This window comes from Ambystoma mexicanum, chromosome 4q (genome assembly GCF_040938575.1).
Source record: "Ambystoma mexicanum isolate Mex_15411 chromosome 4q, UKY_AmexF1_1, whole genome shotgun sequence".
Taxonomy (NCBI): domain Eukaryota; kingdom Metazoa; phylum Chordata; class Amphibia; order Caudata; family Ambystomatidae; genus Ambystoma; species Ambystoma mexicanum.
This window is the reverse complement of record NC_090928.1, coordinates 298740411-298764037: the sequence shown is the minus strand read 5'-3', so window position 1 is coordinate 298764037 and position 23627 is coordinate 298740411. Positions and strand designations below refer to the sequence as shown.

General features: G+C 47.5%; 1 protein-coding gene across 1 annotated transcript in view; it reads right to left on the bottom strand.

Moving 5' to 3' along the window:
• DSE (dermatan sulfate epimerase) overlaps nucleotides 1-23627 on the bottom strand; it is a 358457-nt gene that overhangs the window by 153064 nt on the left and 181766 nt on the right. Inside the window, exon 2 of the mRNA XM_069607867.1 lies at nucleotides 514-982. Within this exon, the coding sequence (XP_069463968.1) occupies nucleotides 514-929 (416 nt within the window). The 5' untranslated portion in view covers nucleotides 930-982. The remainder of the gene's footprint in view (nucleotides 1-513; nucleotides 983-23627) is intronic.

The following is a 23627-nucleotide window of genomic DNA, read 5'->3' as shown; positions in this document are numbered from 1 at the left end:
CTCAATAGATAAGACACGTTACATATTGGTTTTATCCCTGTACAAGCCGGTTGGCAAATACATAATGTAAAAGCAAACCGTGTGCATATCTAATCTACTAAAGAAAGGTACACACCCACAGTCCTCGCTAAGGGTGGCTGGGGGGGCTATAGCTCCAGGTCTTTTGGTTGTAGCCTCGGATTGAAGCTCAGGGGCTGTTACAACGAAAAGGCAAGCTAGACCCGAGGCCGACATTAGCGTAGCCCCAGATCTTTTCCAGACCTAGCACCCCCCCCTGCACACACCAATCAGATTGCCCACTTAGTGATACATGCTCATGCAAAGAATTTCTTCTTGAAGACCCCCCATTCAAATAAATATAAAAACACAAACCAGAACGATATTATTGATTTGGTTCACCAAATACTTTAAAACACAGACCAAGTATTCAACTGGAAGGCAATACTAAATCAGCATCATGTTAAATAACGTAATCACAATTGAGTGCATTTAAATACAAAGATAAAAATCTACCAACTAGGCTGCGCTGCCATCCTCTCCATATAATCCTTGGCCAATTCCAGGGCTTCAGTATTCTCCGGATAAAGGACACAAAACATAGCCAAGGCTCCCAGGTTGTTTCCATATATTTCGTTCCATCGAGCACTGAAGTTGGCGGGCTCCCAAGGAGGTAGGTACTCCACGGGGCTGGCGAGCATGGTGTGCACTGCCTCGATGATACGTGTTGCAATGTGACGATGAGTGCTCGCCGCTCTGAGACGCAGATCCTCCACTTCACCTTTTGAGAAGTACAGCATGGGGTGGCTATCATAGCTGGCGTTGAGGAAGGGGATTAAAATACTTGAGGGCTCATGCGCACCTTGGGCCAACGCGCAGCAAAGCAAATGTATGAAAAACACACTGGGAGCGCCCCGTGTGTGAGTCCTCATCGTGGCATCAGATCTCCAGTTATCAGAGGCATCCAGACCATCTTTGAAATATCCTATGAAAAAGTAGAGAAAAAGAATTTCAGATCAAACAAGGAGAAGGAGCATTGACCTGGATGTAATTCTAAATCCTCATTGATGATGCGCTCCAGGTGTACTCTATTTCTCTCCCCTGTTGACTCTATTGCCCTCCGGTGGCAGGCCCTGGGAACACATTGAAAAAGGTAATCCAACAGGAGCTGCTACATCATGCAGTGTAGGACATCCCTCCTCAGTTTGTAGATTGTGTAGGCAGGGGTCCAAATAAGTGTTTGGCAAGCAGGAGCTAATAGCGGCTCTTGGGTATTCGGCATTGTGCAGTAAGCAGGAGCGATCTCTTGGGAACCAGGAGCTGTTATATAGCATTCTGCACATGTAACTACCATATAGGATGCAAACTATACCTTTGTCAACTGTAAATGATCAATTATGCTTTAAATATCTAATGTTCATTTATACATGCTTTAGTAGTAATGTTCATTTATGCATATTCCCAATCACAGACTTAATGTCACATAGGTATGCTTGCATAGCACCAGTTGTCTTGGGGAGTCACATGTAGCTCCTGGTAGCTGTTGGTGTCAAGTCAACCAGCATCTCATAGGCTTTAACCAGTAGCTAAACAGCTCCCAGCAGTTTCAAAACCGCATAGAGCCCAAGGGCATGGTGTTAAAATATCTATGATAGGAAGAGCCGAATTCGGAAAAGATTCCCTTTCTATCCTGGTGTTCTTTCTCTAGAATTCAGTCTAAAGCAATGACAAATGGAGGAGGGCGATTTAGGCATCCGGCTCATTGGGTAGTGGCTCATACGGCCAGGGCCATTTCAAGCACTTTTGGGGCCCTGGGCAAGGACATCTTTGGGGCCCCTCTCCACCAAACCAAAGGAATTAAGGAATCAAGAATACTGGTCGCGCCTCCCACCCCATACCCATCGCGCTCACAACCTATCGGTTGATATGCTGTCTCGCAGCATAATAAGCACATTTATTCCCTTTAAGTCCCCTTGCCCTCTTCATTCTTGCTCTTATCAGAATGATAAACAAGTAGCATTTGAAGACCAACATTAGCAGTCAACAAAGGGGTTACTGTTCTAGTAAATACAGGATACTTTTTATCAATAACATCCAGGAAGGTAGATGTAGTACTAATGCAGGACCGTATGTAAAAGGTACATGTAACCCATAATAGACAGAGAACTCAGATTAGATGCCTCACAGATTGCAAAAGTGCTCATGCATGGATAGAGACCACCAATTGGAAGGAAGGAGAACGCTACACATACCCTAGCATGGATAGTGGAGGCAGATTAGAAGCTACCAGGAAGGTGTCTTTATCCAGACAGACTGAGATTAGAAGTGGGATATGGTTTTCAAAAAGTGTTGCCATTAGATATCAAAGGAACAAATGCCTGTGGTGTGCGATATAAATATGCTCACTATTAACAGAGTGAAAACGTGAGTGAGGCTTTTATGAAGATCATACTGTGAGAAGGAAATCTCTCGGAAGGACTGAATATTTGGAAAGGTTTAGGGACTGGCAATATTGAGAGGTTCGGCAATACAAGATTAAATTAAATGCTCATGATCACACATTGGTTAAGGTGTGAAGCTGGGATTTGTGCCAAATCTGCAAATTTCTGCATTTGAACACTTTATTTTCCAGTTCTTACCATGAATTAAAACAATCTCATTTTATTAAAAAACGGACTTGGAAAGTACACAAATCACATTACCAAACATGACAATTTTTAAACAAAATATTATAGAAGGGTGTTATGCAAAATGGGAATGATTCTAGCTTCATTCTTTCCATCATCAAGGGAAGTATATAGGAACCAGAATACCAATCAATGTGATTTACCACATTTAATTTTGGTTTGCCTTATGTATTTTAAAGCTTTAAATACTTCCAAAACAATGGCTTGTGGCATTTCTATTTATAAACGTGCATAAAAACCTTTGATTTTATCCGAAAAGCAAACCGTTTTTTGTGTCAAACATGCAGACCTTAAAATAGGCTTGCCTGAGGCCTGCAACATCTGGTTGGCTCTCTTCTGTCTACCAACCCTTCCACCCAAATGGCCTACATAAGAAGAAAGATCAAGTAATGGGCTAAAGGATACCAGCAGCATGCGAGAAGGCAAACCTCACAGAAGACAGCACAGTCATGTAAGATATATTAGATGATTTGACCAGGATCACTGTATCATCTGCTGGCAAATCCAGGATACAAACATGAACGCTGTTGTTCCATAGTCTAGAATTTGGATACTTATTCACCTCTTGGACTAACACTTTATGCCATCGTTGGAGACGATTGCCTAGGTTTTAAAAACACCCCATCTGAACAAACCAATTTCTAGACCTTCACCATGCGGATATGCTAGTTTTTATAGCAACCCTTATCTGGTACAGGTACATTACTGATAGTAGCAGATGTTGTTCTGCAAAACCAAGTACATATGCAGGCAGGTTTATAAACTTCACACCTAGATATGATAGGATATGATTTTTTTATTTATATCACGCAAATACACAAGTGTTTCAGAGCACGAAGGAAAGGCTCAGTCACCCTTGCTGGAATGTGATATTCTAATTTTGCATATGAACACATATCTCTGCAATGGGTGCTTCACACACTGAGCTAATTTGTGAACCATTGAGGCACTCCATTTTTCAATATGCATTTCACCATTGTCTATTGCACATGATCGACATAATTCCCACAGCAAGGAAAGAATGCTACAGAGTTGTGCCATAAGGAACACACAAACTATGTATACCACAGTGAACACAGAAAGCAATACATGATGAATTGATCAAGCCAGAATTCACTTGAAATAACAGAAAGGCAATGGGTTTAGAGCCTCAGCAGCACCCCATACCATATCCTGACGTGTGCTATTTAAGACTGGTGAACACTGCAATCTTACTTCTTCAGATCAGCTAGCCTTGTGAAGCCCCCTGCAAGGTGGAGGCCATGGGCAAGTGCCCCTTTTTCCCTCCCATAAAAACGTCTCTGCATCTGGCATTGCCTGTGTCAACTGGAGACCAGCCTTGGATTAGTCATCAAGACGGTGATACACGCAGACAGTCTGCCAAGCAGACCACCTTATGCACTTGAGATGTACACGTTAGGAACATGTTCCAGGAATTATTTTGTGTTGGTCCTCACTGGTGCACAATGAGCTTGGCCACCTTTTCGGGTCAGGTTTTCCTACCAAACTGTTGCATTAAACAATGCATTTTACAGGTAAGAGCAAAATGAAAACTTGGCACTTGGCCCTCAATTTCTGCACCCAACTGTCCAGCCCATTGTCATCAATCCAAGACTAATGCAATGTCTAAGTTCTTAATCTATTAAGGACACACCTTGGCTTTTCCATTTTAAATGAACAAGGCTCTGGGAAAATAAATAATCAGAACTGGCTCAAAGGAGCTATGATCCAACTTAAGGCACAAAGCGAGTGTTTATAAAGAGAGCTACCTTACTAATGTAAAAGCTAGTATAAGGTTTATCAGCTCAAAGAGCATGCATCTCACTGATCTTGCTGCAAGACAGAAACCAGGCTTCCATGAAACTAAATAATATCCACTTATTATTTTTGCTCAAAAGAATCCTTTCGAGACTAGAGAGTGGCTGAGGAAATATAAAGGGGTGTTGCTCACTTCAAGCACATCAGTAAGGTCTTACCCCCAAATCAGTTTCACCGTTATGATCCTAGCTATTTCAGAGCTAACAGGAAAGTACTTTCAGACCCACCCTTGGCACCTTTGCCTGAACCTATTCGTTCATTGAGGTCTTTCTACTTCTACCCATTTCATTGAGGCATATGCACCCAAGTTTAGTCAAGCTGTTTCTGTCCATGTTGACACATTCTACCCTGTTGCCGCTGCAGCCTTGAGGTTGTGGTCAATGAAACTGTGGTGAAAAAGAGGGTTGCAGACAATCCCACTCGCCATTGAAAGCCTGTGCTCTCGGATAGCAGCACAGCAATGCATTACTCATGGCATGGCCCACATCCATGGATTGAATCCTCCTCAGATATACTGAAGAGGGCTGCTGGCTTTTGATCTACTTCTCCCATCCAGATATGCAAATTCTACCTCGTTTTCTACTGGATCATGCAACTCCGGCGCTATAGTTGGTCACGCCCAAACGTCAACCTGTCTTCTGCCAAGCCACTAACCTTCTTCATACTGCAAATGGTGTCATGGCAGCACTAAATAGTAGCATAAACCACCTAAAGCACCCCAAACTAAAACGTAACTAACAGCTTCTCCGGGGATGCAGGCAGCATGAAAAAGTAAAATAAAAGGCAACAGAAAACATAATGCAAAAACCAACATAAAACTAACTACAACATGTCAAAAGGTCATGCCATACATTCTCATTCTGACCCTAACAGTGACTTGACATTTATCCACTAAAATCACTTTCATGTGAAGCACCCATTCGTGGGACTGCTCTGACCCCCGCTTAGAACTACTATAAGGCATTGCTGATCGAAAGCACATGCCATCTATATATATATAAAATGCTTAGGTATGTTTCCATACTCAGCTGATGGAATTCATCAGTGTTAGGCTGCTCCCTGCTGTCCAAATGGCAAAGTGCACCTCTGTGTGCCCTTCCACTTCAACAACACCTATCATTATAACAAACAAAATGAGCACGGTTCTATGCGGTCTCCTTCACCTTCCAGTATAACAAACATTGGGAATAATTTCAAGTTACTTCTTTCCACTCCCACTTCTCTTCACACAGGGCACAGCAGTTCCAGTGTCAATGAACAGTTAATTACTGGCTCAACGTTGCAGTCTCTAAAGAGCGTAACGCTCTAGGATGGATGCCTCCTCATGAGCTAAAACTGAAAGTAGGTGCTGAAATTATGCTACTATGCAATCTTATGCCATCACAGGGACTCTGCAATGGAACACGGTTGACAATTCCACATCTACAGAGACACCTCATAGACACCCGTGTAATCAATGGAACTTAGATACTGTTCTTATACCGCGCATACCTCTCATTGCATCTGATACAAATATACTTTTCAAATTCAAAAGCAGACAGCATCCTATACGTTTAGCCTTTTCAATGACCATTAATAAGTCACAGGAATCTAAGCCCCTTCCTGGAAGCGATCAGTGGCAATTCCGATATTTAAGAAGGGGAACAGAAGTGACCCTATGAATTACCAACCGATATCGACCTTTAAGATATGTTAGAATGGCGTATGTCCCGCTGGGAATGGCTAGTTTATAAATAACTAGAAAGTGCAAATTCAGTGCTTTGGCCTGAGAGCCAATTAGATCTCATCAAGAGTATTCTGCGATGTAGGGCCTCATTATGACTATGCTGCAAGTCAATCATTATGAGCAAGTGGATGCCATGTCAATCAATAAGAATAAGTTGGTGCCATGGCAATCATTATAGGAAGGGGGTGCCACATCAATCATTAATGAGTAAGGCAGTGCCATGTCAATCATTAAGAGTAAGGTGCTGCAGGTCAATCATTATGAGTAAGGCAGTGCCATGTCAATCATTAAGAGTAAGGTGGTGCCATGTCAGATCGCTGCTGATGCAGTCCTGCAAAGTAATGTTTAGCTTTGCATGTGCAAAATGCAAATGAGGGGGGCTCTCCTTTGGATTTGTATGAAAAACTACGTGAGTACTAATATAAATTCTGTTTTTCGCATTAGTATTTTATTTTACTTGAAATGTGTTGTTTGATAGGGTTTGTACCCAGGCAAAAAAACAATAATAAATTCTGTTGATATTACTTTCACAAATTTTAGCAAAATGTTTTTTTCAAAACAGCGTGATGCTCGTTTAACATTGTAAATATCTTTTGAAGTTTGGCTGGTTGGATACACAACGGGTGATGCTACCAACTGGAAAATTACGATATTTCGTGTAGGACCACTGGTCCACCAGGAGTGCAACAGGGTTACCCGTTGGCAACAGCGGGCTGTGTGTATTTAGCTTTGCAGGTGCCTCAGTGTGGGGTCCTACCACACCGCTTCCTTTGTTGAGCGGGGCATGGAACAGCGGGCACCTCATCGAGAGTTCTTGACCGCTCCACTGTCCTGGAGGGTAGCAGATAAGGAGGGCAGCAGTCAGAGCATAGTTTTCAGTGTCACATAAAGTAGCCCTAAAATGTCAGCAAGTATTCTTTTGCAGAGTTCATACAGCATCCCAGAGTGCCTGATTGCGGTCAATGATGCACCCAATGCCAGTAGACTATTTGTAGTTTAACACTCTGTAAACATTATGTGGCCAATGTTTTCCAAACTCAAAGATACATTCTTCTGCATTGAAATGCGCAACTTCAAGCACTAAAAGGGATGATATGACAGGTTATTTATAACGCGCCTAATACCCAGAGGTTTCCAACCGGGGATCCGGGGATCGAACCTGTGTTGCTCCGCGTCGTCTTGCTTCCAAGGCGAGCACGTTGCCCCTGAGCTATCCTCTCGAGGCAGCTCGCACAACTGTAGCTGTCTGGCCTTTCACAGTACCCACACACACAACACCATACCCTGCTCAAGGGAAGCTTGCACATGCGTATGACGCAGCTGCGCATTACTGAATTTGTGAGCACTTATTTACCAGAATTATTATGTGTTACTTGCAGAGTTGTGAGATACACAGAAATAAATACCATGGCAACCAATTACATTTTGAGCGCTATATTTCATGGCTACAGCTCACATCATCTTTTACAGTTCTGGCATATTGTGCTGAGTCTCCTAGATTAACATGCATACCCGGCTGAAGATGTGCAGGGGCCAGTTTCAACATTATGGCGCCCCCCCCCCTTGCTTAGAGCGGAAAGCAGTCTGAGGCACCCGTGAGGGGCATACATTATAATGGAGATAAAAGTAAGGTTAATAGCCGCGGAATAGCTATGAATCCTTTTTTGTAAACAAGAGGCTGACGTGGAGGAACCAGTGTTGAAAGGCAATGAGGTGATAACACTTCTGTTTTCCCCAATAGAAGTGATGTCCGGACGGGCTACAGCAAACGCAGTTTGTAAGGCGTGCACTGCAAAGCATGCACTGTAAGCCCCAGAATGTAATATATAAAGGCAGGGCCGGCCTTACAGAGAGCCGCCACCCGGGGTGCCCTGTCATTAGCCCAGAGCCAGGTGGCCCGCCTTCTCCCACCACACCAGCTCGGGGGAGTCTTTCATGGTCTCCCCGTGCTGGCGCCCTATTGAAATTAAATGTGCCACACGCATTTAATAACAATATGGCACTGATGCATTTCGCATCAGTGCCTGTTGAATAATGTGTTGCCCCCCTCACGCCCCATATGACATGGGGTGTGTGGTGGGGAGGTGGGGCGCCAAACCTTTTTTTTCTGCCCGATGCCACCACTAAGGCAGGTCCAGTATTAAGGAATCTATTGCTGTGTTTTTAGACTGCTGACTGGCAATATGGGGACAGTTGCTGGAGCTCCCATGGGGCTTGTTGGGGGGGTTCTCTGGATCACCGGGCAGCCCCATACTCGGGTCGGGTGGCACCCGACGAGGCACACACAGGTGCGGCGATCACACCGCTGGATTAGGGGTGGGGATTCATCCCACAAGCTCCGGGGACACCGGAGCTCTGCTCATGGCCGGGTGGCAACCGGCTTACCGCGGCACCGGCTCTGGGGGCACCCAGGCCGGGATCGCCACCCTGGCCTGACTCACAGGGCCAGGGTAACACACAGGGACGGCGTTGCCCGGCAGGGGCACCGTCCGGACGACGTTGCCCGGCAGGGGCACCGCCTGGAGCTGGGCCCCGTCCTTGGGCCCAGCACACGTGGTGAGGCGCCTGCATGGCGCTTACAAAACACACACACACACCACAGAGTCTCGTTGGTCTTGACTGCCGAGCCGAAAGCGGCTCGTTCACTTTATTAACTTGGTCATGTGGTTCCCCACGTGACCACAACAACACACTTGGGCGATACCATGCCTCCCAACAGGGGAGACATGTAACACTCCTCCTTTTTCATAACAACAAGACAAAAACCCCAAAATCCCAACCTAACCACCACTACTACTACTACTTGAGCCACTCTACTACTGTACACACCCTTTATTAACATGGGTGAGTGGCTCTCATGTCACTGAACGGCACCACTGAGAGCTACTGGCACAACATAAAGCACTCCACGTCTACAGGTGTGCACCACACGACATTGCCCCCCACTGGGCCATTTTGAGCAAGTCTGTGTCTGCAGGCTCACAGTCTTCAGGGGAATGTCAATTATGATGTCCATCCTCCGCACTCGTGGAGTCGCCGGAAACCAGCTTGCATCCTCACCAGAGTTCGTTTAGGACAGTCACTACACAGTCACACAACCGGCAAAGCCACACCTGGGGAGGCCCAGGGGCCACATCGGTCAGGTCCATAGCCTGGAGAGGAGATCATGGCAGGGTGGCAGAAAAACCCTGTTCCTCCTTGCAGGGGCCTGGGCGGGCAACTCGCATCCATCTTCCCATCGCGCCCCGGTGGAAGTCGGGCCCGCCTCACCTTGCTGCGGCCCAGGGCCGCCAGGCACCTCATGGCGTCCGACGCCGCAGATCTCCCTCCACACAGGGGCAGCAGCACCAGACTTGTTGGGCGACGCCCCCTCCATTGTTACTTTTGCAGGCCCAGGTGTATTTGGGCCTGCATTCTCGTTTCCTTTTTTTTTTTTGCACGGCAGGCCCATGTTCTTGAGGGGCTCTGCCGCGTGCTTTTCTTCTGTTGGGGGGGGCCAGACAGCCCACCTCACGGTGCGGCGACGCCACAGGTTCACCCCCACACGGGGCGGGCAGCTCCTTTGCAGGCCCAGTTGGAACTGGGCCCGCTGCACAATGATGCAGCGATGTTCACCGCTCCGCCTCCGCACGGCTCACAGGCGGGCAAGAGGCAGCGCCTCCATTGTTCCATTTTTTTTTCCCCGCGGGCCCAGCTGACGATGGGCCCGCCTTCCGTTGGGGGCCGCGTCAGCTGTTGGGCGGCCCCTGCCCCAACTCAGTGCCGCGGCCGATGCCGCTCCTCTGTTGGGGCAGTCTCAGCTGTTCGGTGGCCCCTCCTTTCAACCTTCCTCCTCCGCGGCGGACTCCGCCAGCATGCGTCGCGGCCAGGTCGCGGTGGAGGGGCAGCCCACCTCACCACTGCGGCGGATGCCGCTCAACTCTTCCTGGAAGGGGGGGGTTGTGGGGGAGCCACCTGGAGTCTCACTGCGGCCCCGGCCGTCAGCGTTTCTTTGTGGGGGCCCCATTCCCCTCACAGGGAGGACCCTCCTCCTCTCTGGGCGGCGGAGGCAGCATCCTCCTCATTGCCACTGCGGGCCCCGTTGGATTTGGGCCCGCATCCTTGCTGTCTTCTTGCGGGCCCGGTTGGACTTAGGCCCGCCACCCTCTGTCCTTTTGCGGCGATGTTTGCCGCCCCTCCCCACTGCGGCTCGCAGGTGGGGGAGGGGTGCAGCCACCCACGCGGCTGACGCCGCAGACCTCTTCCGTCCCCCTGAGGGGACGGGCAGGCAGCTGCCCACCATGTTTCCATCCTCCTGCGGGCCCAGTTGGTGTTGGGCCCGGCACGAAAGTTCCTCAACGCGGGCCCAGATGTAGATGGGCCCGCCACACTGCGACGTCTTCAGGGCACGCGAGGCACGTTCCTGGTCGCCATTGTTGGGGGGCTGCTCCGGATCACCGGGCAGCCCCATACTCGGGTTGGGTGGCAACCGACGAGGCACACACAGGTGCGGCGATCACACCGCTGGATTAGTGGTGGGGATTCATCCCACCCACTCCGTGGACACCTGGGGGCACCCAGGCCGGGATCGCCACCCTGGCCTGACTCACAGGGCCAGGGGAACACACAGGTACGGCATTGCCCAGCAGGGGCACTGTCCGGACAGCGTTGCCTGGCAGGGGCACCGTCCTGGAGCTGGGCCCCGTCCTTGGGCCCAGCACACATGGTGAGGCGCCTGCATGGCGCTTACAAAAACACACACACACCACGGAGTCTCGTTGGTCTTGACTGCCGAGCCGGAAGCGGCTTGTCCACTTTATTAACTTGGTGCCACAACAACACACTTGGGCGATACCATGCCTCCCAACAGGGGAGACATGTAACAGGGCTCAGGGCCCCTTTCATTTGCAAAGGTTGAAAAGCCCTGACACCGTCCCCTCCTTAAACATTCGGAGGGTATCGCTTTAAGTAGGAGACGGCTGGTGCAGCCATTAAGCAAGAAACCCTACCCTGCTGGTAGAATAGTTTTTCAGCATCTGCACGTGTTCTTTCCTTTAATATCAAGCTCTTTGTGTGAATGTGTGCCACGTCCTCGCACAGGGGGAGATCTGGTTCGTTTTAAAATGGAAATACCTTGAGTGCAGAGGTCTTTCGCGGCTTCCTTTAAGCGATAGTGTTTCTCCGGCAGAATAGAAAGCATGGAACAAACAGCACTCCCGGTCTGCCCTCTGGCACCCTTCCTTCGTAAGCCTTTGACAGCACAGCACTCTACCTCTAGCATTCCTTATGCGCAGCCGGCGCCCTGCATTTTACAGTGTCCCCTTTAACCCGCCATATTGAGTTAGCAATGTCTCATTGCTGGCGTACTTAGGGCCTGATTTACAAAAGCGTTTTTGAATGGGAAATCCTCATTTTAAAAGGCTTTGTTAGTTAGGCCCAAAGAGTCTTCAGTAAACGTTTGCCCGTGCAAAGGCGGCAGGCCTATAGAATTCAGAAAGCGAATTGCAGTCCATAAAGCTTCGGATTATACGATTCCCGCTTGGGAAGCTTTTCTGCCCGGAACACCACCAGGCCTCGCTGATCCCCTACTTCAACAATATATGTATTGTCTTCGCCTGCCCTGCTCTCTCGGGGCAGAGGCCTGACGTGTGATTGTGTGTCCTTGGGACAGATTGTCATGTCTGAGGGGCCAATCAGTAGGTGGGAGAATGCTGCTGAATTGCAGATATGGGTGGGTCAGAAGAAGTCTTACGATCGCAAGTTGAGGAGTTATTAAAAGAAGCCAAACAGCAACTCAACAAGTGGTGCAGAACTGTTATGTTTGCAGACCCTTGAGCGGCTCAGAAACCTTTGGCTCTCCAGATGTTTTGGACTATGACAGGGATGTTGGGAGTTGTAGTGCAAAATATCTGGAGAGCCAAAGCTTGCAGATCCCTTTATGAGGGTGCCCACTTAGATCTTCAAACAAACTGTGCAGTACAATATTGTATTCGTTATTCTCAGAGAAAGAGATAAGTGCACCAAGCATCCCATTGTGTGTGTTGACATCCAAATCGAATCCTTTTTCTTTGCATGTTCACCTTCAGTGTGTGAGCAACCCTTATTTTTCAAGTACTAAACGCTCAATTATTGACAAGCTACAACAAAGGTTCAAAATAATGTGATGCTTGCCTTTAACCAAGTGTTAGCATAATTCAAAAAGTATCGATTAAAATGTCATAGCCATATTTTAACAAGTTACCTGTAACGATAGTTCTTGCACATAAGTATCTTCTGTGGAGTCGCATGTTGATCAGGTAGGCAAGGTGGGAATAGGCTGTACTAGACAGTGACCCCACCTCCCTTGCAAGCTGTTTCATGCAAGTGAGGCCAGCGGGACTAGTCCGCGCCGCAAGGTCTTACTTGGGAGCTGATTGCGGCACCAAGAGAGGGGACATCTATGTGATAACTGACCTGTTTCATGCGAAGAGCTGGCCTAAAGCAACTCTATTGACCTAAGCATTAGCCTGAATCCAGAATACTGATAGCAGTAGGCGTAGAGTAGATCTGTGTATCTCCAGGAAGCACCATTTTCAGCTTGAGGAGTAGTGAGCCAGAGTGCTGCTGATTCAGGTTTGTCTATGATGGAGCACGTACTAGGAGGACATGTATGAACCTATTCACATGGAGACTCAATGATTGAAACAACACGTCACCCTTAACAGAAGTCCGGTAAGCTGCATAGTAGGTTTGGCACTTACATTCATGGTCTTATACAGACAGTTTCTATGGTTACCTTAGCAGTAAGCATATGCAAATACTAACTAACCAACTTGAGACAGGTTAGGGAAAATGCTGAGTAAAGAAACAGACCAATTAGCATATATTTCCTGGAGCGCTCTGGGAAAGAACCTTGGGTGTGGCGTTAGGGCAACATTATCCGTTCCAGAATCAGTGTCTTGAAGAGACAGCACATTCATTTTACCCATGAGTTAAGGCCCCAAACCTTGGGCTCTTAACTCAGTCTTCTGGGTCCATTACTCCCGATTCGACGCCTCCGACCGGGTCTATCACGATTGAATGACTAAATAATGTACTCCCCGTCCATGGGGAGAAGCATTAAAGGATAAGAGACGCAGAAAATAAGGAGAGCACACGATTGTGTTGAGTTTCACATAAATCCACACATCTGTGTGCAGAAACAAATAAGGTGTTCCTGAGTCTATGAAGGGATATCACGCCGGTAGGATTGAATCCAGGTGAGTGAAAGGCGGTCAGAGGCTAGTTAGGGAACTCTCTTCTCTAGTTTGTATTCTGCTACTCTCCTTTTTGAGACGACCCCTTTCCTCCTAAAGAGTGACTGACTACCTTTATCTAAGGTCACCTGCTCTTGGGTTGGGGTGGAAAAATGTTGACATGTTCACAAAAGGGAGAAATCTTGTGGGGACAGTGTCAGGATGGGGGGAGGACACATACTGGATGAAAAGGGGCTCCCGGGTTTAAAGACATGTCTCATGTCCAGTCCCTAGCCTCATCCACAATTAACGGCGTGCACACTCCCACAAAACTCCCTCAGTTCACTCGCAGTCACAGGGTAGTTTTAAGTGCCTGAGTACGCTTCTTTACTTGACTTTGGTAGCTGATCCCAACAACACACAATCTTCCCGGTCTATGTAGCCCTATGATGCATTCATGCCAGGTCAAGACCTTGTAGCATCCTTGCACTTGCTAAAGGTGTGTCTATAGGTTCTTTGCTGGAGTAGGTCCTGTGGTGTTTCCACCTCCAGCCCTAGGGCTCCCTATCGATTCCTTGCCTAGGCAAGCCATATTCTTCTCCCCTTCTTGCCCTGGGAGTCTCTGTAGGCTGTAGCAAGCCTTGTATTTTGTCTCTCTTTCCCCTGGTGCTCCTGGGCAAGATCTTCCCTCTACCTGAGTTTTTGTAAGGCTGTGCATGCTAGGTATAGCCCACTCCAGCCAAGGCCAACCTTCCTGGGTCTTGAGTACTTTGCAGGCTAAGGTCCAGTTCTCCAGATAAAGGACTCTTAAGCACTGATGGCCTTGTAGCACCCACCAGGATCTGGGAAAATGCCCTGCGCCCCCAATTCTTTCACTCTTGCTCTTTAGGATTGCCTGACTCCTGCCAGCTTTTGTGCCAGAGCCTCCGATAGGAGCTTGTATCTCTTCTTTTTAGACAACTTTGTGTTCCATGCAATATATTTTGACACCTCCTGTTACTCAGCTGTGGCCTAGTTGGATTGCCGCCCTCTAGTTCTTCCCTTCTCCTTCTCCTGCCCCTCACACTGAAATCACAACACCTCTACAGAAAGCCATGCTAAAGCCCTTCAAATCCAAAGACTTCACCTCGTTTTATTATCTGGCTTAAACTTCATTTGTTATTTATTTATTTATTTATTTTACTGTATAGAGCGCTTGTACAACTTCAATCATAAATGGTACATACACATACAAATTTAGCTATAAACAAGCCATGTGATATAACAAAGATTACCGAGAATTAGCAGACAGAGAGAGAAAATCGTCTTGTAGTAGAAAAAAGTGGTAGAGCGAGGGGGTGTAAACAGAAAATAAGGAAGACAGAGAGGCGCTTGACCATGTAAAGATTTTTAGACCATACTTACGAAATGAAAAAGAATACAAAAGTGGAAAGAAGTGAGCCATTGAAGAGAAGTAAGGGAGGGTGATATAGAAGACCGAGGAGAGAGAGAAACGAGGAAGAGGATGGAAGCATTACAGATCGAATGAAGCGGGACTGGAACGTAGGCAGGAAGACTGACCAAAAATCCTGACCAATAGTCAAGCCAGGAAAAGACAGAAGAAGTGGTGAGGACCTTAGTTGCCTGAAACGTCAGAAATTGATGAATTGTGGTGATATTATTTTTTGTTGTATTTAATAAATAATTGTTTAATCAAGAACCCTTGAGTGTGTTTATTTGGATACTTGTCACTGTCAAACTCTATGTTACAACACTACACCTCACATTGACCCCTCTTGAGATAAGCCTGGCTGTGGTGATATTTTAAAGACAGAAACTGAAGCAAATGTGGATTAAAAGAAAAGCGAAGGGTCAAAGATGATCCCAAGATTTCGTGGAGCTGATGTGAAGGGGGAAAACAGATTGCTCAGTCATAGCATTGACTGGTGGGTCTGCTTCCCCATTATTTTGAAACGAGATGATTTGTGCAGGCCTAACGGTTCCTCCGCCTCTACAGGTGTGTGTCCCCTGTTCTCACCTATGCTCAGCTTTGTGACTGTGTTAATAATCTAAGTCAGACCTTCCTTCAGCCCCTGTGGCCTGAGGAATCAAGAAGGCAGGCTGTGCCAACTTGGGATCAGGAACCAGCGTCCTGGCCGTCTCATGATCCCGCGTTCCTGCCATAGAAGCTGTGCGTATGCTCGTTTTCATGTTACCACTTTAACTCACACTTTCATGTCATTGTAGTTTCATGCCTTCTTTTTTGTCCACACCATGTGCTTAAAATAACATTTAGGGCCTCATTACACGGTAGGCGGTAAGGGTTTACCGGTACCGGTAAGGGCACCGGTACCGGTAAACCCTTACCGCCTCACTACGAGGTCCCTTTGCGGGACCCGACCTCAACGGCTGGTGTAGACCAGCCGTTAAAGTTGGGACCTGCAAAGGGACCTTGCTGCTAATTACGGTACCGCAATTTGCAGTACCGTAATTAGCCCCTTCCCCATTCCCAATGAGCCCTATGGGGCAAAAATGGGAATGGGGAAGGGCCATGGAGAAAGGGGGAATTACGGCCCAACCAACCTTGGAATGGGGTGGTAATTCCCCTTTCCTCCATGGTGGTACCGGTATGGTACCGGCAGCAACCATGGTGCTAACAGCCCCATGGTTTACCGCATTCCGTGTAATGAGGCCCTTATTGTTTTATCGTCACTGTTACATCGTAAATATTAATTTTAAAGCACCCTTAATTTTGTGGGGAACCCCCTAAACTCCAAATGATTGAACAATGTGCACTCCTACGTGTAGGTAAGATGATGCATGCGTGTACTTCAAAATGGTAGACTTGATGTTAATACCATGATGTACCTGCGCACTTCATAATAGTGTTCTATGCAACAACTGCACGGAGGTATGTCTCAGGTACAAAATGGAGACAGTGGCACCGACGGGCACTGCACAAGGGACAGCTCTGCAGGGCCCACCCAACCCTGAGGAGAAAAGCCCTTGTACCCTAGAGGTACAAAAAGGCAATGCAACCAATGTAGGGATCTGCACGACAGAGCGGGAGCCAATGGGTGCAGCACAGGGCACGCGCCTCATCTATGTTTCAGCTAGACTTCTGTGCTGCCACCTGGAACCACGGTAATGTGACGTCATATCCGGTGACATCACCACCTGCAATCCATCAGGCTGCCAATGGTCATGCAATATCTGTCCCACTTCTCCTGTGGTTTTGGTGGACGACTGACACCGCTAGCACTAACCTGCGCAGTATGCTGCAGACTCCTACGTTGTTGTGGTGTTTTCAGGCACAGGTTTTGGAAGACCGGCTGGGTGTCAGGGTACAGTGTGTTAAACACAGAGGTAGAACTTTCGTGTATCCAGAAAAAAGAAAATGCAAATCCTTAAGGATGAGCTCGAGCAGACCACTGTATCATTTATGGAAGCCACCGGTGTTAAAAAGAAATCTTTCTGGCTCAGCTCCACAGCGGGAGACGGTGTCAGCAGCCAATAGGGTTGTACCTGCTATTTACCATGTATTGATCATGTATTTGGTTTTATAAGATATGGCAGGACGGTGGAGAAATGGAAGCGGTATGTTTTTCTATGAGTGATTCGTTGTTTATATGTTGCTTTTTTTAGCCAAACTTTCTAAACTTTGCCAAAACAGCAGTAAAATAAATATTTCGAAAAGATGTGTTGTTTGAATGTTAAATACAAGGTGGTAAGACCCCAGCCACTGTGCCCCCTGTATAAAACGTCTCTATCATTTGAAAGGGTCACAGTAGATGGGTTCTTTGCTTTCTTTAGAATTACAATCCACTCTGACCAGTAGTGAAACCCACTGTATTCAAAGACTTTCATTAACCATCCCTTCAAATTGCAAGTGGGCTGCTCCTTCATGGATAAAATCCACCATGGAATCCACTCCGTAATAGGTCTGTCTGGGCTCAGGCCCTGTGATGAGGATTATATCTGCACCGAATGCCCTTAGCAAGATGACAACTTGAGGATTGGGGCAGAAAAGAAAACAAACAGAGAACCGCACTCCACCAATTCCCATAGAAAACCTTGTCTGGAACCTAAAACATCTGAAAAAGATGATAATGAAAAAGCTGGGAGATATGTCCAGATATGTTCGACATGTATTAGGGACAACAATTATCTCAATGATCTTCCTCAAAAAAAGCAGGGAAAGGGTATCACCAGGCTATTATTCTTCCTAAGTAAATTCCATAAGGAATATTTAACATCATCCAATCGACAATACCTTATGATGCATTACTTCCAAAAGGAACACCTGAGCAAAATCCTGGAAGTCAGGATCCTAAACCCAACAATAGGCCAAATGACTTGGGATGCCACGAAAGAACATGCTGGAGAGACCCACCCTCTCCCATTGGGAAGTTCCAGAGCATCTCCAAGAAGCGTGATCCTTTCCAGCGTCATTTGACTCCTGCTATTTTAATCTGATAGAAGCAGACAAAGGTACATTCTCTTCAAAGACAGCGTGGCTTTGGATTTACAGAGGGGTAGACAGCTTAAGCCATATTTTCGATTCCATCCTTGCAACAAGTATCCTCCAATAGAAAGAGCCATCACTCACAGGTTTGGCTTTCAGTCAAGGCCTGGCAGGTTGTTGGCTCAAAGGACAACTGGACCTTTGATCAAAGAAGCCTCTCGTAAGCCTCCAACCGTGAGGAGTTGTGCACTCCGAATAGATGCGGCCGATCGTTCAACATCAACGATGGAAGAGATTCCTCTTTCCCAAAATGATCCTGATGCAGAAATGGACTCGTTGCTGACTCATATATCGAAGATCCGCTATTCACCTGTGTCGATGGGAAACCACATGTTCCATTGTTTGCTCAACCTTCACCACAGAGCTACAGATCCAAATACAAATTTGGGGTAAAACTATTGTACTACCTATTTTGGGAAGTTGGGAGTAAAATTATTTTAGGACGTAAAAACGTGCTTCTCAAACTTGACTGGCATATTTTAAGGCAAGTAAACCTATATTTTAATTTGAGTAAACAGACATGTTTCTTCTAATTCCAGCCTTGTATGTGGCAAGTGCTTCTCATAAATGAAAATAAGCATGTTTATCATGCAGGCCATCTTCACATCAGACAGCAGGGTATCAGGGTTCCGCTTTCTGGTAGGTGCTGCTCAAAACACTGGTCTGCACGCATCACCTAAGCAGTACAGTTGGCATAAAGGGCCAGGCACGTGCATACATGTTGCTCCTTATATGTTTTTTAGATGAAGAGTGTTGTTACAAATGGAACATTATCCTCAGTGAAGTTCTGATGATATACCCGACAAATAGCAGAGAAGACTGGCACCAGTGGTCGATGTGAGCGGGAACGGTCGGGAGCGGTGTTCCGCTACTTTTATTTTTTACTGGTAACAGTTCCACTACTTTTTGCAACCATTTTCACCATTCTGGAACTGTTCTTTGCGAAGTTAAAGCACACCTCCCCACTTTACCGCCCGATATCAGAGCTAAAATGAAATCTATTACAACTCAATTAGCTGCCTACCAGCATGGCTGCCACCCTTGAAAAACGTGTTGCACGTTGCTCCCTTCCTACCTAGTCTGTCAGCCACCGGGGTCATAGTTCGACTACTTGTTTTGGTACACTTGTAACTCTGACTAGCAACAGATTTTGAAATAACATAAGAGAAGCCTGGACCACATGTTCAATTTAAAAAAAAAACGTTTGGGTTTACACACAACCGGTGACAACTTCTGTCATTTATTTGTGTGGCGTTCTCTTTACATAAATAGTGGAAGGTGCGGGGTACCCCTTATCTGCGTAAGGTAGAATGGAATTCTGGTAATCTGCAATTCTGGAGAAAAAAAACTCCTTATCTCGTTCGGATAAGTATGAGAAATCGCCAGTACACAAGCGTCACTCCGAAAAATACAGACAACGTCTGCATTGTTTTGCCAAGCGAGACATGCCGCTGTTATAAATCACGAGCTGGGTGACCTCCATCGGCAAGCAAAGTGTCTAGCTCGAACCGTGCTTGCCGGCGTCTCAGTGTTCCTCTATTAACGCTGCCAAAGACAGTCGTTCATTTCATTTCATGCTCATGTTTACAGTGCACTGCCACTCGGGCATCAAAGCACTAGGGGGTTAAGAACTGAGTTTATGTTTTGGAACATGCACGTTTTCAGTTTCCGTCTTCAGCACAGTAGGTGGTCAGTAGCGGGTCCTCCGTAAAGGAATTGCAGGCCTGTGCATCCCGGACCTGAAAGAGTTTACCCCCAGCCTTGGAACAACCTGCAGGCTTCTGTACCTAGATCTAAGAGTAATCTAAATGTGTTGGGTTGCCTTAGACATACATGTATTAGTCTCAAAACATGTTCGATTTATATGTATGCTGCATGGAAGAATTGGTGTTTTTGTGAGTGTGTTGGATAGTGATGAGTTGTAAATATGTATGATGTAGAAACTTCTTTAGCTGGTGTTTTGTCTCATTTTTGTATGAAAGCTGTTTTATTTTCGAGGTTGGGGTGGAAACTGGCTCGTGTACATGTGATACAAATATACGGTAGGTGTTACATGTACATAAGAGCCTAAAGTGTAGTGACTATACAAAGGGGAAGAAAAATGAAGGATGTATTTATACCAAATAATTACATTTTCTATATATATAATTCATTGAAAAAACTTGAATTAAGCAGGGGTGTTCGAGAGCCCAGCCAAGATGGCCGCCTCTGTGCGCTCCCACCTGACCCCCTAACATCCGGACATAATCCATTGCTCCTACTGCGGTGCTGGTGCAGCAGAACTGCCGATTATTTTGGGAACCTCCTGGGCATATTTTGAGCCTTCTCTCTTGGTTGGGGAACATCGCTGACGGCTTCTACGCCGTGTTGAACTGGCCTTGGACAGTGCAGCCCGCCATTGTGTGCTCCTTGATAGAACTAATAAGCTCTGCGCCTTTGGGGGCAGAGACCTGCATGGGAGGAGGCGCTCCGTCCCTCAAGTGACTTACAGGCGCATTGAACAGCGGCGGCCCCAGCGTGGCCTTGCCTGTGCAGACGGGCCGTGCCGCTTAGGGGGAAATGCGCAAGCAGTCCAACCCGGGCGGGACAGATGAGAAGTGCTCAGCAGTGGTAGCTCGCTGAGATCCGGTGAACAACATCTTTATTGACGCTGTGAGCGACATTAAACTTCAATCCCAACAGGGGCCACATCATAATCTGGTGAGTGGAGAGTGGGAGGAGGTGGCCCCGACCCTGGTATGGTGGTGTGGTCTGCAGCAGTCCGCTGAGTCTCCATTGGGCAGCAGTTGCATTCCTGGCCCCGAACCTGAAACTATATTTTTGATCCGGCTCTACTCCCAGCAGGGCTGCATGGTACGTTTGTGCTGGCCCTCCTGCATGTGCCCTTAACTTGCGCTGGAAAGTGGTGGACTGGGTGTGGCCCTGCCTCGGGGGCAAGTTGTTGTTGCTGCTTGGGAGGTGCTACTTGTGCAATCATTGATAACCAAATAAATCTGTAAGCACACCATCGCAGGCACCTCGTGGGCTCCCACCTTGATTTGTCATCAAAGGATTTATAGTGGCTCTGTGGGAATCCCCCTGATATCAGTCAGTGGGCAGTGGCTACTCTGTTTGAAGGATGGAGTGTCTGTCAAGCTGTGCCATTCACTGGAAGGGCTTCACTGCAATGGGTGAAGTGGAGCAGCTCCAAACTGAGCTTCATTTTGCTGCCTCTGGTCAGAGTAAAAAGTCGACAGTCTTGGATTCACCTGTGGCGGATAGTGGAGATCCACGCCTTAATATTTCTCCAGAAGACATGGAAGACATCAAGGATGTGTTTGCCCAGCTGCAGACCGATATCCAGTCATTAAATGGCAAGCTGGATACGCTGACTTGTAAAGTGGACCATATGCAGGTTTGGCTCAATAAACATGGCGACAGGTTAGACGAGGCAGAGAATCGGCTGTCTACAGTGGACGATGAAGTATCTACAGCCTCCAGGGAAATAACCAAACTAACCAAAACACTCCAAGAAATATCTGAGAAGCAGGAAGACCTTGAATCAAGATCTCTGAGGAATAACCTTAGGATAATAGGAATTCCTGAATCAGAGTCCTCTCGATTCATGGATCTCCTTGCAGAATCCTTCTTTTGTGATTCATTGGGGCAAGATGGTTTTTTGTCGTTGAAAGGGTTCACCGTATCTCAGGTGGGAAGAAACCCATACCTGGAGTGCCAGCCAGACCTATCATAGCTCGCTTACTTAACTATCGGGACTGGTACTATGCTCTGCGTCGTTCCAGGGAGTTGGGGGCACGTACATAGAAGGGTGACCCAGTGTGTTTATTTCCAGACTTCTCCAACAGGGTTCAGGGTACAAAGCGAACATTTCTCAATGTCAAAATAAGGCAGTGTGAGAAAGGCTTCAAGTATGCCATGCTCTTCCCTGCAAAGCTCTGGATAGAACATAAGGGGTGTGCATTGTTTTTTCGTTCTCCTGATGAAGCTGCTGACTTCCTTGATTCAAACCTCAGTGGCCCTAAGACTGCAAAGAGTGGACATAAACGTGTGGGTCCAGAGGAGAGGACTTTACAGAAAGAGAATACTTACCTCCTGCCATTGGGCTTTTGTTGCTGTGGTGGTTGTAAGCTACGGGGGAGGTTAGGCTTGGCGGAACTGTCCTGTGGTCCTCATGCAATGACACAATGGGGGAATGTATAATTGGGGTGGGGATTTTCACTGGCGGGTTGGGTTTGCCAGTGGGGGTTGGGGTTGGGATAAGGAACAAGTTACTTACCTGTAACTGTTGTTCTCCAGCATGGGTCGGGCATGGATTCACATGCTCATGAATATTCCCCGTCGTCAGGCCGGGAATCCTCGGTAAAGAAAAAATCAGTCTCAGTTTCGTTTCTGATCTGTCTTTCTCAGTACTAACCAATCACTGGTCTCTGGGTCATACTGCCCCCAGCCAATGACTGCCCTCTCCCTAAGCCCCGCCTCTGGCAGCCATCTTCATATTTGGTAGCATGCAAAGTGGCAGTATGACCAAGTGAAGAGCCGCAGAGAGGTAGGAGGGAGGGTTCGCATGTGAATCCATGCCAGACCCATGCTGGAGAACAACAGTTACAGGTAAGTAACTTGTTCCTTCTCCAGCATGGGGTCTGGCATGGATTCACATGCTCATGAATATAAGAATACATAGCAGTACACACATGCACAACCAGCGGGAGGTAGCAAAGGCTCAACATTAAGCATTACATCAAAAACTCATCATTAAGCAATTCTTACCTCCTCACCAGGCTCACCTTGGGCGAACAGGTTGCGCAGCACCGCTTGGCCAACCCTGGACTCCTCCCTGGAATCCAGGTCGACGCAGTAGAATCTCGTGAAGGTGTGCGTCGACCTCCACGTAGCAGCCCTGCAGATGTCCAGCAGGGGCACACCAGACAAGAACGCCGTGGTAGCAGCGATAGCTCTGGTCGAATGGGCTCTCGGACGGCCAGGCAACGGTCGGTTTGCCAACCAATGACAGTGCATGATGCGGCCGGAGAGCCATCTGGAAATGGAAGCCTTCGAGAGAGCCTTCCCTTGGTTCACAGGTCCAAAGTTCACAAACAGCTGTGATGTTTTCGAGTGCAAAGTCCTCTCGGCCGGGGACGAAGGCGACGGGAAGAAAACAGGCAACACCAAGGGCTCGTTGAGATGGAAGTCCAACGGCACCTTGGGCATAAAAGAGGGGTGCGTCCTCAGCACCACCCTCGTGTCGTGAAAAGTCAAGTATGGAGGCTTGCAGGATAGGGCCTGGATCTCTCCCACTCGTCGTGCGGAGGTGATGGCCACAAGAAACGCAGTCTTCCATGACAGGAACTTCAACGGTGCCGAATGCAGGGGCTCGAATGGCACCCCCATGAGCCTGGTCAGCACCACGTTGAGCTCCAGCTCCCACGCCAGGGCAGGGGCCTTCACCGGAGCGAACGATCGGGACAGTCCCTTCATAAATTCCTTCACCAGGCGATGGGACCACAAGGACGCCTGTCCCGTGGTTCTGGTGGATCGGGAGATCGCAGCCAGATGTATCTTGATGGAGGCATGAGCCAGTCCAGCCTTGGCCAGCGACAGTAGGTACGGCAGCACTTGAGGGGCCGTAATCCGTAAAGGGTTAATCTTCTGTGCACGGCACCAGACAGAGAACTTCTTCCACTTATGTCCATAGCTCTTAAGAG